Here is a 16061-nt window from a genome sequence, read left to right as displayed (position 1 = left end):
TAACCATTAGGGGATGTTTTTATGTTGGTTTCATTTTCAGTTGTCACCAGATAAATACAACAATAAACGTAAAAGTGTAAACGTTTATTTGGTTCTTATTATTTAATATGAATAAACAACAACAACAAACAATTCCATAAATAACCATAGGGGACGTTTTATTTGGGTTCCCTTTTTGGTTGTCACAAAATCATTCCTGCAACATTGAAAATTAGTTTTTATTTAGTTATAAAAATAAGACCTAAGCACTCTATGAAACGTTCTGGGAACGTTAATTTTGTTCTAATTTTTATAAATTAAAAAAAATCCAGAAATAACCATTAGGGAACTTTTTTATGTTGGGTTGCTTTTTAAATGTCACAAACATCCCTGAAACGTTCTGGGAATGTTTTCTATAAAAGAAGGAACCACCAGAGAGCGATCCCAGAATTTTATGATTTGATTCTCAAAAAGAGTTAGAGAAGCGTTCTGTGTTTTCATTTATATGGAGTGTTTTTTGTATTTACAGAGTCTTCTGCACTTTACTCTAACACGTGGAAAATTAGTAGCCTACATCTTGTCTGGTAGGCTTTTGTATTATTATGTCTTTGAAAAAAACAGTTTTGGGTAATAATCACACCTCCACGAGAAATCTGGCAGAATGCATGGAGCTGTTGGCATCCTCGTGCGAAGTTTGGCGCCTCCCTCTTCTCCCTCACATGGACAAAAGAGCTTCCTGTTGACGTTGCGCGCGACCTGACAATAGAGTTACTTCAGTCGTTTCGATAGAAACAGAAACTCATCAGAATCGGCCTCGGTCATAAGAAACTTCACATCCGAGTCCGAGGAGGAATGCAGTTCAGATCTGTTGTCGTTGTGTTTTAGTCGGTAAATAACAGTATTTCTCCGGTATGGCGGAGGCACGAAGCTGAGGAGGACGAGGAGCGTCTGCGCGCGACACGGAGCACAGGTACGCGCGACACGACAAACAAACAAACAATTAAAATCCGCGCAGACGCCAATACATTTTTTTGTTATAATTTACTTTTCACCACCTGTAATCACCCTTAGTGCTTGATTATTTATTTAATTCTAACGATGATTTTGATACGAATACTTGTGAACTGATTAAAAAGGCATAGGTATTATAAACACACACACACACGCATATATATATATATATATATATATATATATATATATATATATATATATATGTATGTATATATATATATATGTATGTATATATATGTTTGTATATGTATATGTATATGTATATATAAAAACAAAAAGTTAATTTAAGTTAATTAAAATTATGTTTAAATGTATAGCTATTATTCAATTTATTTAAATTTTTTGGTCACATACCATCTCTTTTTAATTTTATTTGATTATATTTTCGGTTAGCTCAAAAAGTGGCATCATAATTATTATTTTACTATTTATGTTCTTTTTTTAAATTTACAGAAATTTCTATTTTAAGCCATATATAATTTCTGTTTAGTATTAAGTATTATTATATTTAAACAGCATACTAATAATAAAATTATATATATATATATACAGTCAGGTCCTTAAATATTGGGACATCGACACAATTCTAATCTTTTTGGCTCTATACACCACCACAATGGATTTGAAATGAAACGAACAAGATGTGCTTTAACTGCAGACTTTCAGCTTTAATTTGAGGGTATTTACATCTAAATCAGGTGAACGGTGTAGGAATTACAACAGTTTGTATATGTACATCCCACTTTTTAAGGGACCAAAAGTAATGGGACAGATTAACAATCATAAATCAAACTTTCATTTTTTAATACTTGGTTGCAAATCCTTTGCAGTCAATTACAGCCTGAAGTCTGGAGATCAATTAGACATCAGCGTACGCTGGGTTTCATCCCCGGTGATGCTCTGCCAGGCCTCTACTGCAACTGTCTTCAGTTCCTGCTTTTCCCTTCAGTTTTGTCTTCAGCAAGTGAAATGCATGCTCAATCGGATTTAGGTCAGGTGATTGACTTGGCCATTGCATAACATTCCACTTCTTTCCCTTAAAAATCTCTGTGGTTGCTTTCCAAACACCAAACTACCCGGAAGACCATGGAAAACAACTGTGGTGGATGATCGAAGAATTCTTTCCCTGGAATTGTGTCGATGTCCCAATATTTTTGGACCTGACTGTATATGTATGTATGTATGTATGTGTGTGTGTGTGTGTGTGTGTGTGTGTGTATAAATGTGTCCGTGTCATTTAAATGTAATATAATTAAAAGAGTGTTATGCATTTGTCTGCTGGTTGTTGCAGTAGTGTAATTTATTTCTGATTGATGGATTGTTGTTTCCTCTTCATATGATATGAATGATGAATCTGCTTTGTCCTGGGCTGAAACTAACACGTGTATTTCAGTTTCGCTGCAGTCTCTCAGCTCTGTTTCTTCAGGGTTTCCTCAGTCCAACCCTCAATATTCATCAAATAACACACAGTGTTTATTTACATTCACTAGTGGTTTATGTTTCTGTAATGTGTGTGTGTGGAGACATGAGCAGCTCTGAGTGGGTCATGTGACCCGAGTCTGAGGTCATGTGATCATGACCCCCCCCCCCCCTCCATAGTGTGCAGGGGTCTGTCAGTAACAGCCTGATGAATCTTCATCTGTCCTTCATTTAGCTGAATCAGGCCTTTTCTGTCGACAAACCTCTGAAATCTGCTGTTATCACCGCTGAACGCTGTTTTTTATACAAACAGAGTTATTTAATGAGCCTTTCTGTGTGTGTGTGTGTGTGTGTGTGTGTGTTTCCAGAGCATTCAGACAGAAACAAACCTGACCAGCGCCACTCCAGGTAAGAGCTAAATATTTGTTTTGATCAGTATCAGGAAATTATATATATATACAATTTTAAGATTAAAAAAATATAATTTATCACATTTCTACACATTTAACTCCTTATTACATCACTGAAAAATAAACAGAAATTTATACAATTTTGTTTTAAAACATTCATGCCTATTTTTTTAAGTTTATTATTTTTTATTATTATTTAACACATTTCCACCCACTTAATTTCTCATCAAAGCACTAAAAAAATAAACAAATTGATCATAAAAATTATAAATCATTTTTGCCTATTTTAAGAAGTTTTTATTTCATTTGTTAGATAATTTTTAGATTTTATTTATTTATTTATTTTTGCCAATTTTGCACATTTCCATTCATGTAACTGCAGCACCAGACAATGAACAGAAATAGATCATAAAATTATAAAATATTTATCAACTTGTGCATTACAGCACTGAAAAATAAAGATAAATGTTTATTTTAGAAGTTTTTACTTTTAGTTATTTACTTTTACATTTATGTATTTATTAGGGTTTTTTTTTTTTTTTTTTACAATTGTACACATTTCTTAACATATTTAACTCAAAATGACAGCACTGAAAAATAAACCAAAATAGATCATAAAATTATAAAGTATTTAGAGTTCATAAAAATATGTTGTACTGCCTGTAATTTAAGTCACTGAGTTACATTATTATTTATTTACTATTTTTTTTTTTTTAATGACTGCATCGCAGTAAAAAGCATTGTGAATAACATAAAACTAAAAACTATTTGGATGAAAAATATTCAATTTTAAATGCAAACCTTAATTTTTGAATGCAAACATTAATAATGATCTTGATTTGCTTTATTTTCTTTATGCAAGAATCTTTCTTCCTCTTGCTTAGGGGGGAAATGTGATTTGAACTGTGTTATAATTAGCTTTTCCTGATTGTAAGAACAAGTCAAAGAGCTGTGTTTGTGTTCAGAGCTTCATCTGCTGGTGGTGAAGCTCTGGATTCGTGTCTGAACATTTGCCAGCATTCCTCCCATCAGAACCTGTGATAAGAAGAGCACTCCCTCCAGCTCAGTTCTGGAAATACCTGTTACACCACAGAAGGAAAAACCATTAACATCAAACCGTCGAACTGAACTCGACGCATGTTGACAGGAATAACAAGACCGGCTCTGTTTTGTAACAGTAAAATAGTGGCATATATCTTGTTCATTGTGTGTGTTTAAGGAAAGCCTGTGTCTGGGGGGTTTGGGTGTGGTGTGTGTGTGTGTGTGTGTGTTATGTAACTGTAAAATGTGTTTCCAGTCATGTCACTGGAAAACAACAGGGAAAACTGGCCTTGAGTCATTAAATCAGTGGAAAAAATCTGTGTTTCTCTCGCTTTTCCAGCCAAGGGCCGCTTTCCTCCATCAGAGCCGTCATCAAACGCAGTGAGTGCGCCTGTCGTAGCATGTTTTTGGCGATTCGGTGTGTCTTGTACGTGCTGTCAGATGTGTGCATGTCAGTTTGGTTTCTGTGTTTGTGTTTTGTGTTGTAAACTACACAGCGTCAGCGAGGACGAGCTCTCAGAGTGACCCTCAGCGAGAGCGCAGGTCAGTGCACACCTCTTTACTCCTGCTCTCTCTCTCTCTCTCTCTCTCTCTCTCTCTCTCTGTTCAGTTTGGTGATTTTTACTTTCGGTTTCATTATTACATCTTCAATCTGATCTCAAGCTCTTTTCTGACACTGTCGTTTCCCTTGTAAACAAACCCATGTGATTTATTAGGGACAAAAATACTTGTATTGTTGTGCTTGAATTAGAGCCACAGTTTATAGTTTTAATTTGTGTGTGTGTGTGTGTGTATATATATATATATATATATATATATATATATATATATATATATATATATATATATATATATATATATATATATATATATATATATATATATATATATATATATATATATATATATATATATATATATATATATACTTTTTTTTTTTTCAGTGTTTTTTTCAGGAATGTATGCAATCTTTAAAATATATTTAGATAACCTCTGATTGTCACATTAATACCAATTTTAAATATTTTCTATTTACCAGGGATTTTATAGTTAATTAAAACAAAACAAAAAGGAATAAAAAATGTTTAGTTGGTGAAGTAAAATAACTAAAACTGAAATAAAAATGTGACTAAACATATAAAAATACTATACTGATTAGTAAAAATACTAAAAAACCTAGTATAAGTAAATGCATATTATTATAAACTGTAATAGTATCTCAATGGTACTAAAATATAAATTCTCAAAACTAGGAGTGAGACTCTCATAAATCTTGTTTCATGCTCTCATTCTAGTTCTGAGAGGGTTATTAACTAGTTGTTTTAAACGGGGATCAGACTGAGGAAGGTGATGTTATTAACATGTCACGTCATGCAGCAGGCGTCCACAAATCACCATCCTCTCTGCTGAACCGCTGCTGTCTAATACATGGTTCCCAGGGGATTCTGGGGCCTTTCCTCCAGCCCCGCCCCCGGCTCCGCCCACTTGGGCTGCAGGCTCGGCGACAGTGCAGGTGGGTGGAGCTTCAGATACATGTGTGGAACCTTCCATGTGTTTGATTGGTTGATTGATTGATCGTGCTCCTCCTCCCCAGCTCCCGCCTCCTTCCTACGAGCAGGTGATCCGAGAAAAGAGCCGTGAGCAGAGTCTTCCCCCCTCCGCCTCGTTATCTTCATCTCCATCATCTGGTCACTCCACCAGCACCATCGCCACGCAGACACACAGAGACTCCCCCGGCCCACAATCCTCTGCTGCTCGTCCAGGCATCACTGAGGGTTGGTTTCAGGCTGCATTTAAGGCCAATATTTTACTGATTAGACATTTCATCAAAAGATGAAGCACATTAAAACTAACAGAAATGTCCTATTAAATTAATTATTTCAGGGAAATCACTACAGGCTTTCCATGCAATGGTCAATTTTAAGATTTTGTTTCCATAACTTGTCTTTTCTTCAGACTAGATGAAAGAAAATAACCATAATATGCATTTTTAAGTGTTTTTTTATTGCACTTTTTCGGTTGCCATCTTCAAAAGTTGTTCCTCTTGTCTTGTGAATGTTTTCCTGTAGTTCGCAGACCCCCCAAACCTCCGCGCCCCTCACTGCCCCTCGACCACACGCCTGAAGTGGACCAATCTCAAGACGCTCTGCACGTGCAGACGGACTCCGATGACATCATCGATGACATCACTCCCACAGACCCCGCCCCCATCACCACCACTTCCGCTCAGATCAACCTCGATTCCCCAGCTGAGCCGATAAAAGAGGAGCCGAGCGTACGTCCCAGACCTCGGCCGCGCTCCAGAGTCGCCCTACGACCCAACGACGACGTCCTGGACCAGACGATGACGAGAGAGGTCAAAGTTCAGACTCTAGTGCGACTGAAGGATGACGGCACCGAAAACATCTTCGCCGGGTTCGATGATGCTCCGTCGGACATCTCCAGCAAATACCTGCAAGACCTGCTGGAAGTGTTTGGTTCAGACGCAACACCTGTCCAACATGAAGACACTCAACAAAGTGATGCAAGCAATATTGAAAAAGATGAAAATCCAGGTGCACCTGAACCTGTAGAACCATTAAATAGACCAAAACCACGACCTAGAACTCAGAAATCGAAATCCCAGCTCGCCCTAAAACCGTCTGTCTTTGAGGTTTTTTGATACCAGTGAAACTACTGTTGAGCAAAACCCCTCCAAACCCCTGAGTCCACCAGTTCCAGCACCCAGACCCCTTCTGAAGAAACTCCAGAGTCCACCAGAGTCCAGACCTTCTCCAGAGTCCAGACCTTCTCCAGCCGCCCGTCCTGACAGCACTCCTCCCGGCCAGCAGATGGCAGTGGAGGTCTCCAGCTCGTCCGAGAGAAGAAGTTCGGATGATCGAGCTATAAACCCTCCAGTGAAAACACCACCAGTGACTGTAACGGACAAGAGCGCTGGAAAACGTGAGTGGTGTCTGGTGTATTGTTGGATTTCTAGTTTACTTACTAGTAGGGATGCACGGTTTCAGGAAAAAATTTCATTGCATTTCTTCTGAAAAAATTGTGATTAAATTTGTTTGCTTGTGTGTAAATGGACACAAAGTCATGCTTCGCTGATACATGTAGTGCATTTATTTAATTAATTAAATCACAGCACATTGACATAATTTAGATTTATCTTGCAGCCCTAATGTCTGCTTATCGTCTCAATCAAAACGTTATAAACACCTGTGATTATACCCAGGTCCGTCAGTCCCCAAACACTCCCGACCTCCTCCACCTCTGCTGAGGAAGACACGCTCCGCCTCACAGGTCAGTTATAGCTGCTTATTAACCACCTTTATGAGGAAGTTCTCATGTTAGCGTGAGTATTTTATGTTGATGATGATTGTTTGTGTTCAGGTGGATGTTTCCAGAGCTTCTGACACCTCCACTCCTCCTCTCTCTTCAGGGTACTGCAGCGTTTTTACTCCAAAATCAGATGTCTGTTTAGTTTTTTTCCCAACCATCATTCTCTGTTTTTATCTCAGCAGCGGAAGACTCCTCCCACTCCGGCCTCCTCCAATCAAAGTGACCAAACCTCCAGGCTCCTCCTCCTCCCCTGCTGTGACCAATCAGCTGCCAGGCAGCAGGGTGCCAAAGCGATGCCCGCCCCTCCCACCCCGACCCAAACCAGGACATCCACTTTACAAGCGCTATTCTGTGAGTACTTGAGAAGAACTCTAGGAAAACTTCCTGGGTTTATTTAAGGGTTAAGTGTTTGTCATCATTTACTGACCACGATGTCGTAATAAATCTGTAAGACTTACTATTGTTTACCTTACAGTGAAGGTGGATTGTTATCATGCATTTTATTCCAAGCCTTCTAAAAAAAGTGTTAAGTAAACATCTTAAAAACGTATCTTAATAAATGAATAAGGCTAAACTTATAAATATAAAAAATAGTAACAATGTTCTGAAATCTTGTGATGTTATGAGTGAAGATCAGACGTTATTATCTGATGATCTCTCCGTGTTTTAAATCTATTTATAAATGAATAAACGGCATATAATGATGTTAATGTGTTTGTGCACAAGAGCAAAGCTCTTCAAGAAGAAGCAGAGCCGGAGAATATCAGCAAAGAGCAAGAGGATCCATCTCAGGAAACATCTTTCCATGTCAGTGTACACACACACACAAACACACACACACACACTCTTGCTAATTATGCAAATGTTGTAAACTGTATTTCATGTCATGAAATCTTATTTCCTTCATCAGGAAGAGCAGCACCTGATTGTCCTGGATGATCCAGTCCCACAAACACAGTTGAACACACTCCATGACCTCTGGCCCTCAGAGGTCAAAGGTCAAGATGTGACTGTCAGTGCGCTTCTGCTAGAGGATGAGCCCTCAGAGCAGCAGATTCAACAAAACCTACAGAATAGGTGAAACATGCTGAAAAAAAAAGATAATTTATTAGCATATAAATATATATATAATATCTATAATATCGAATGAAATGTTAAATAGGTATGTAAATGTGATGGAAAAGTCATGGAAATTAATTTAAAAATAATGTCGGTATGTAAAATCTCACAATTCATAAACAGTCAGCTCCTGTGTTGCTGTTTCCAGGTGCGTCGTGGCCCGTTTTAGATTTGAGGGGGAGGAGGGGGAGCTGTCCTTCACTAAGGGTGATGTCATCACTCTAATGGAATATGTAAATGAGGAGTGGGGGCGTGGCCTCCTGAACGGACAGACCGGAATCTTTCCTCTCAATTTCATCCAGGCTGTAGAGGACACTGAAGCGTTGCCAAGAAAACTGGCTCTGGAATCTCCCGGTAAATAAACATTCTCCCACTTAATATACAAGTCAATTCAAGTCATCTTTATTTGTATAGCGCTTTATACAATACAGATTGTGTCAAAGCAGACACAAGCAGGAAAAAGGTGTGCCTATAATGCAAGCGGAAAATAGAAAGCAGTCTGTTTATCAGTTAAAGTCAGTTCATTGTTGATGTTATTGTCCAGCTCAGTTAAGTTCCCTTACAATAGTGTCTGTGGAGTCAAGTCAACAATGTCAAAGGCCACAGTGGCAAGAAGCTACGATGACCTCGAGATAAGGATGAAAGAGACTAATATTAGCGTAGATGCCATTCTTCTTACAATGTAGCAAGTACATTGGGTGTTATGGGAAGTGTTCCCAGTTCCTGGTGACTTAATTAATGCAGCCTAACAATCTTTAAATGGATTTGAATTATAGAAATGTGATAGTGTGTCATGTGCAGTGTTTGGGGAAAGTTACTTTTAAAAGAAATGCATTACAATATTGCGTTACTCCCTAAAAAAGTAAACAAATGCGTTACTTAGTTACTTTTTATGGAAAGTAATGCGTTACCTTACTTTTGTTTCGTTACTTTCGAGTTACTTTTTAAATCTGAGCAGGGCTTGATTGTTTTTAATATAAGAAGTTATATTTATAGCAAATGTAAAAGCCCTTTCACACCAAAACGTGTAATGAATAAACCTCAGGCTGAAGGAAAAGTAAATTCTAGTCTGTATAGCTCTTCAACAATAAAAAATAATGAAGTTTATCTAAAGTCATTTTTAATTATTAGTGTGGTTTAACTGGATAAACAAGTTAAATCTCTTTAACCTGGCATACACATGACCAGAAATGGGGGTAACACATTGCGAGTTACGTTATCAGATTACTTTTTTCAAGTAACTAGTAAAGTAACACATTACTTTTTAATTTACAAGAAAATATATTTGTATACTTTTTTGAGTTATTGTTTCAAAAAAGCAAAGCAAGTTACTTTGTTTTTCAGAGTTTAGGCGCTGAAAAGTAAAAAGATCTGCTGCCCACAGTTGATTGAGAATATTCTAGGTATTATCAAAAGGTCATGAACGCATAAAATTAATGTTTCTGCTGTTTTACAAATAGTAGAAACGTGGCTTTCAAAGGAAAGATTGCTATCTAATAGCACACCTAGGTTCCTAACTGATGATGAAGAATTAACAGAGCAACCATCAAGTCGTTTCAGGTTTTCGCATGCTGAGGTTTTTCATCCAATAATTAACACCTCAGTTTTTTTCAGAATTAGCAGTAGCAAATTACTAGTCATTCAGGTTTTAATATCATTCCACGTTCCATTGAATTCCATTAGTTTTGAAAATTGGTAGGTTTCATCGGGCTAAGTTTCTTGATGATCTCTCTCAAGGGTTACATGCAAAATATAAAAAGCAGTGGTCCTAGTACTGAGCCTTGTGGTACTCCGTACGCTACTAATGATCAATATGATACCTCTACATTCACTCTAAAAATTAATGAACAGATAAGTAAGACTGAAACCATGTTCATGCAATTTCACTAATGTCAAAATAATTGTCTAGTAATGTCAAATGCAGATATGTAGATATATCATGCATCTCTAGTCTGTGTGTGGTTATCTTAAAGTTATAAGCATGAGAAACATTTGATTGACAGGCCATCTCTTTCTCTACAGCACCCCCTGCAGGAGCGAGAATCAGAGGACGAGCACTTTATGATTTTACTCCCGAGTGTGAGGATGAGCTCCAGCTGAAGGTCTGTGAGAGATTTACTATAGCATTCATGGAAAAACCTGGAAATGTATAGGAATTAAAAAAAAAAGTAGTTTCCAGATCTGGTATATTCATGATATAAAAAATAAATAAATATATATATATATATATATATATATACATACAGTCAGGTCCATAAATATTGTGACATCGACACAATTCTAATCTTTTTGGCTCTATACACCACCACAATGGATTTGAAATGAAAGGAACAAGATGTGCTTTAACTGCAGACTTGCAGCTTTAATTTGAGGGTATTTACATCCAAACCAGGTGAACGGTGTAGGAATTACAACAGTTTGTATATGTACATCCCACTTTTTAAGGGACCAAAAGTAATGGGACAATTGGCTGCTCAGCTTTTCCTTGGCCAGGTGTGTGTTATTCCATCACTATCCCATTTACAAGGAGCAGATAAAAGGTCCAGAGTTCATATCAAATGTGATATTTGCATTTGGAATCTGTTGCTGTCAACTCTCAATATGATATCCAAAGAGATGTCACTATCAGTGAAGCAAGCCATCATTAGGCTGAAGAAACAAAATAAACCCATCAGAGAAATAGCAAAAACATTAGGTGGTGCCAAATCAACCGTTTGGAAAATTCTTAAAAAGAAAGATCGCACCGGTGAGCTCAGCAACACCAAAAGACCCTGAAGACCACGGAAAACAACTGTGGTGGATGACCGAATAATTATTTTCCTGATGAAGAAAACCCCCTCACAACAGTTGGCCAGATCAAGAACACTCTCCAGGAGGTAGGTGAATGTGTGTCAAAGTCAACAGTCAAGAGAAGATTTCACCAGAGTGAATACAGAGGGTTCACCACAAGATGTAAACCATTGGTGAGTCTCTAAAACAGGAAGGCCAGATTAGAGTTTGCCAAACGACATCTAAAAAAGCCTTTACAGTTCTGGAACTTCTACCAGAGTGATGGAAAGAGAAGAGCATGGAGAAGGAAAGGAACTGCTCATGATCACCTCATCAGTGAAGCATGGTGGTAGTGTCATGGCGTGGGCATGTATGGCTGCCAATGGAACTGGTTATCTTGTATTTATTGATGATGTGGCTGCTGACAAAAGCTTTAGGATGAATTCTGAAGTGTTTAGGGCAATATTATCTGCTCATATTCAGCCAAATGCTTCAGAAATCATTGGTCAGTGCTTCACAGTGCAGATGGACAATGACCCGAAGCATACTGCGAAAGCAACCAAAGAGATTTTTAAGGGAAAGAAGTGGAATGTTATGCCATGGCCAAGTCAATCACCTGACCTAAATCCGATTGAGCATGCATTTCACTTGCTGAAGACAAAACTGAAGGGAAAATGCCCCAAGAACAGGCAGGAACTGAAGACAGTTGCAGTAGAGGCCTGGCAGAGCATCACCAGGGATGAAACCCAGCGTACACTGATGTCTAATTGATCTCCAGACTTCAGGCTGTAATTGACTGCAAAGGATTTGCAACCAAGTATTAAAAAATGAAAGTTTGATTTATGATTGTTAATCTGTCCCATTACTTTTGGTCCCTTAAAAAGTGGGATGTACATATACAAACTGTTGTAATTCCTACACCGTTCACCTGGTTTGGATGTAAATACCCTCAAGTTAAAGCACATCTTGTTCATTTCATTTCAAATCCATTGTGGTGGTGTATAGAGCCAAAAAGATTAGAATTGTGTCGATGTCCCAATATTTATGGACCTGACTGTATATGTATGTGTGTGTGTGTGTGTGTGTGTGTGTGTATTTAAAAATATATTCATATATAAAATATATGTAATTCTAAAACAATTGGATTCACTGATTTACAGTAAGTACAGATAGGTCAACAGTATTGGTAAAGTGTGTGTGTGTGTGTGTGTGTGTGTGTGTGCAGGCAGGAGATGTGGTGTGTGTTTTGGAGGACATGGATGCTGAGTGGTTCCTTGGAGAATCTGGCGGGAAACGTGGCATGGTCCCCAAAAACTACATCCAAGTGCTGCTGGACCCCTGAACACACGGGCCGTCCTGTCAAGTGCCTGATGAGCATTTCTGCGTTTTGCCTTTTATTAGATCATGTCATACAGTTAAACGAGGTTAGTGAGGGGATGTTTGAAGTGTGTGGATCTCCTGTACTGTACTGACGTGTGTGTGTGTGTGTGTGTGTGTGTGAGGCCAGAATAACTTGTTTACCGTTTTAATCAGCATTAAACAAATCAGTTATGTAAATATCAATACTACCCTAAATATTACCCAATAATTTTCTTTTTTTCTTTCTTTTTCTATACAATACATTACCAGTCATTCATGATTTACTGGATAAGGATTTAATTTTAAATATGAATCCTTATCTAATGAAATATTTTAGAGCTTGTAATAACTAGTAAAATGTATATTTATTATAAGAATGGCCAAAAGTTCAAAGTTTGTGCTAAGATTTTTTTAAAGTTTTAAAGTGTCTTCTGCGTTTGATCAAAAGTACAGTAAAAATTGTAAAATATTTTTTTAAATTTAAACAGCTGTTTCCATGTTAATATCATTTAAGGTTTAATTTATTTCTGTGATGCTCCGCTGTATTTTCAGCATCATTCCTCCAGTCTTCAGTGTCACATGATCTTCAGAAATCAGAATAATATGATGATTTACTGCTCAAGAAACATTTCTGATTGTTATCAATGTTGTGCTGCACAATATTTTTGTGGAAACTGTGATGCATTTTATTTTTCAGGATTCACAGAAGAACAAAAAGTTCAAAAGAACAGCATTTTGTAACATTATAAATGTCTTGCGTCCTTGATGAATAAAAGTAGCAATTATTTCTTTTTTTTTTTTAATGACCCTAATTTTTTGAACAGTATTATACTTGATGATCCATGTCCAGAAATCATGTTTTTATAAAATTTTAGGCCTACTGCACAAAATACAATAAAAAAAATCTTTAATTGATGCTTTTTAATTTAGATATTTTAGAAAGTTGTGAAAACCAGGTTGTTTCAATGACAAAGCGGCTGTATTTAAGTATCATCCCATAAATATTGATTTTGAGGAACGGTCACATTAATGCAATTAAAATCAAAAAAGTGCATTCACACTTCATTTCAAACGCCATTCACATGCAATAAAACACACACTCGTGTTTTCATCAGCTACTCATGATGTATTGGTGCAATACAAAACAAAACATGAAATAAATCCATAATTAGAATCGGCCTAATTACGACTAGCTTAAGGTCCCGAACAGCCATCGTACAAAAGTGAATACCGTTAATACCACAAGCGGCCGTTCAGAAAAAAATTGACTTAACAGTTCTTCTAAAAACAGAGGCATTTCATGGAGATAAAAACACACACACACACACACACACACACACTCGTCCTCATTCACTAAAGACTGAAGTTTTGGTGTAAAGCAAAGTCATACACTTGTAACACATCTGGCAACACAATTCAAAGGTCTTGTTCTCATTCAGTTCAGGTATAAAGATGCAGATGTCTGAAATGAGACTCTAATGATGCATCTGATGAGACACCAACACTGACTCGTATGAAAGAAAGAAAAGGGACAAGGGCAGGACACAGTGCAGTAAGAGTCCAGGTCGCTGGTTTAGTCGAAGCCCTGCGTACAAACACAGACCAGAAGTGAAGAAAACGAACGCATGATCTGAAGCACAGGTCTACATGCTCTCACAGACAGCAGATGATGAACCTTCTTACAGGAACGTTAACAGAACGTTTGCGCAACGTTCTCCGGAAATTAATAATGTTCTCAAAACGTTAGCACAGAAACGTTATCTCTACTTCGCTCCAGAAATGCATTAGTTGGACATTTATCTCAGGTTTTTTAAATGTTACTAGTTTTGGAATGTTCAGAGAACACTCAAATGTAACACTGACATTGTTTTCAAAAAGATCAAACAGAAACAAGAAAAACGTTTCTGGACATTCACAAACCGAACATCATAGAAACATGAGGAAAACATTTGAGTTTGATGCATTTTTTTTAAAAGTTAATACTTGTTTCAAAACATTCAGAAATAATGTTTTTATAACGTTATAATAACTTTCCTATTAAAAAAAAATCTGTTCTGAAGTATTTGTCGATTTTCCTTTTATGTGTCATCTAGGCCGAAACCACTCATGTCAGCTCTGGTGGTCTTATTATAATTATTGGAACATGTAAATATACATGTAAATGAATATATGTGGAGTTTATCGTTCATATAAACAACTTTCAGGATCTGAAATCGGATTGGATTCATTCAGAATGAAAAACACTGAAATATGAGAGCTAAGTGAAATCAATGGCTGACTTCGCACACACACCACTAATGAAAGGGAATGAAGAAGGGATAAAAAGATGATAGAGAAGGTGGTCTGGTCTGGTCTGGGTGTTGAGGTTTGTGTTCACGATCAGGGTTTCTCTTCCTCTTCGCCTCCGGAGAGATTACTGCCAGCTGTCATCTACACAGAAACAATCAGATGTTACAGATGATCCACCTGTGACAGAGGAAACGAGATGCAGTGTATGAGCTGAAGGTAATTATGGTATGTAGTGTGTGTGTGTGTGTGTGTGTGTGTGTGTGTGTGTCACCTCAGCCTCTGCTGCGGGGCTGTTGTGTGTGTTTTCTGATTCAGCTCCATCTTTCATCTCACACTCCATGTTGGTGTCCATCACAGCATCGTCCTGCTCACACCACAACATTTACATTACAGTCAGATTTTATTCAGATTCTGTTCACCGAAGCTGCATCTATTTCATCAAAAATACAGTAAAAATTCTGAAATATTATTCTAATGTAAATCATCTGTTTTCTGTGTGAATCTGTGTTAAAGTGTAATTTATTTCTGTGATGCTCCGCTGTATTTTCAGCATCATTCCTCCAGTCTTCAGTGTCACATGATCTTCAGAAATCAGAATAATATGATGATTTACTGCTCAAGAAACATTAATTATTATTATCAATGTGGAACACAGTTGTAGTTTCTGTGGAAACGGTGATACATTTTATTTTTCAGGATTCACAGATGAACAGAGTTCAGAAGAACAGCATTTATTTGAGATATAAATCTACTGTAACATTATAAATGTCACTTTTTATCAATTTAATGTAAGTACTAGTTTATTTGTAATAATTATATACTGTGCACAGAATGTGAATGGTGTGTGTGTGTGTGTGTGTGTGTGTGTCCTCACCTGCACCCAGGGGTGTTCCAGCACCTCGTCGGCCGTGTAACGAACAGCAACATTCACTTGCAGCATCTTCCCAATTAAATCCTGCAGAACACACATCAGATTCTCATGAAAGCTTGTTTTCTGCCACAGAATAAAAGAAGAAAACTAGTCATTGTGACTTTTTTTCTCAGAAGTTCACATCTCGCAGTTCTGATTTTTTCGTGCTACAAAATAAAAAAAAACTAGTAAAGTTAATTGCACAATTTGAAGTTTACGTTACAAGAAAAAAAAAAAAAGTCTCGCAACTACCTGTTTTATTCTGTGGCTCGACAATTCAAACCTTGACAGTAAACAGTAAACGTGGAGCGAGCGTGTGTTCTGTGTTTGTGCGGTTGTTCTGTGCAAACCTTAGCCGAGAGGCTGATGTTGTCCCAGTACGGCGAGGGAAACTCCAGTCTGCCCAGTAAGATCTGATCGAA

At 37.3% G+C, this 16061-nt stretch overlaps 1 protein-coding gene and 1 pseudogene across 2 annotated transcripts in view; one reads left to right on the top strand and one right to left on the bottom strand.

Annotated features, from left to right (window-relative positions):
• The first annotated feature begins 864 nt into the window (after nucleotides 1-864).
• Nucleotides 865-13066, top strand: LOC113088988 (SH3 domain-containing protein 19-like; annotated as a pseudogene).
• A 163-nt stretch (nucleotides 13067-13229) lies between these two features.
• Nucleotides 13230-16061, bottom strand: part of LOC113088990 (serine/threonine-protein kinase DCLK2-like) — a 14506-nt gene continuing 11674 nt past the window's right edge. Inside the window, exons 12-15 of one of the 2 annotated variants that reach the window (XM_026255886.1) lie at nucleotides 15990-16061; nucleotides 15604-15684; nucleotides 15001-15093; nucleotides 13230-14906 (exon numbers count right to left, since the gene is read on the bottom strand). The exon at nucleotides 15990-16061 is cut by the window's right edge and continues 103 nt beyond it. In XM_026255886.1, the coding sequence (XP_026111671.1) occupies nucleotides 14892-14906; nucleotides 15001-15093; nucleotides 15604-15684; nucleotides 15990-16061 (261 nt within the window). In that variant the 3' untranslated portion in view covers nucleotides 13230-14891. The remainder of the gene's footprint in view (nucleotides 14907-15000; nucleotides 15094-15603; nucleotides 15685-15989) is intronic. The other variant, XM_026255885.1, reaches the window with a different exon arrangement.

This window comes from Carassius auratus, unplaced genomic scaffold (assembly GCF_003368295.1).
Source record: "Carassius auratus strain Wakin unplaced genomic scaffold, ASM336829v1 scaf_tig00047894, whole genome shotgun sequence".
NCBI lineage: Eukaryota > Metazoa > Chordata > Actinopteri > Cypriniformes > Cyprinidae > Carassius > Carassius auratus.
The sequence above is the reverse complement of the archived record's forward strand: the minus strand, read 5'-3'. Positions and strand labels throughout refer to the sequence as shown.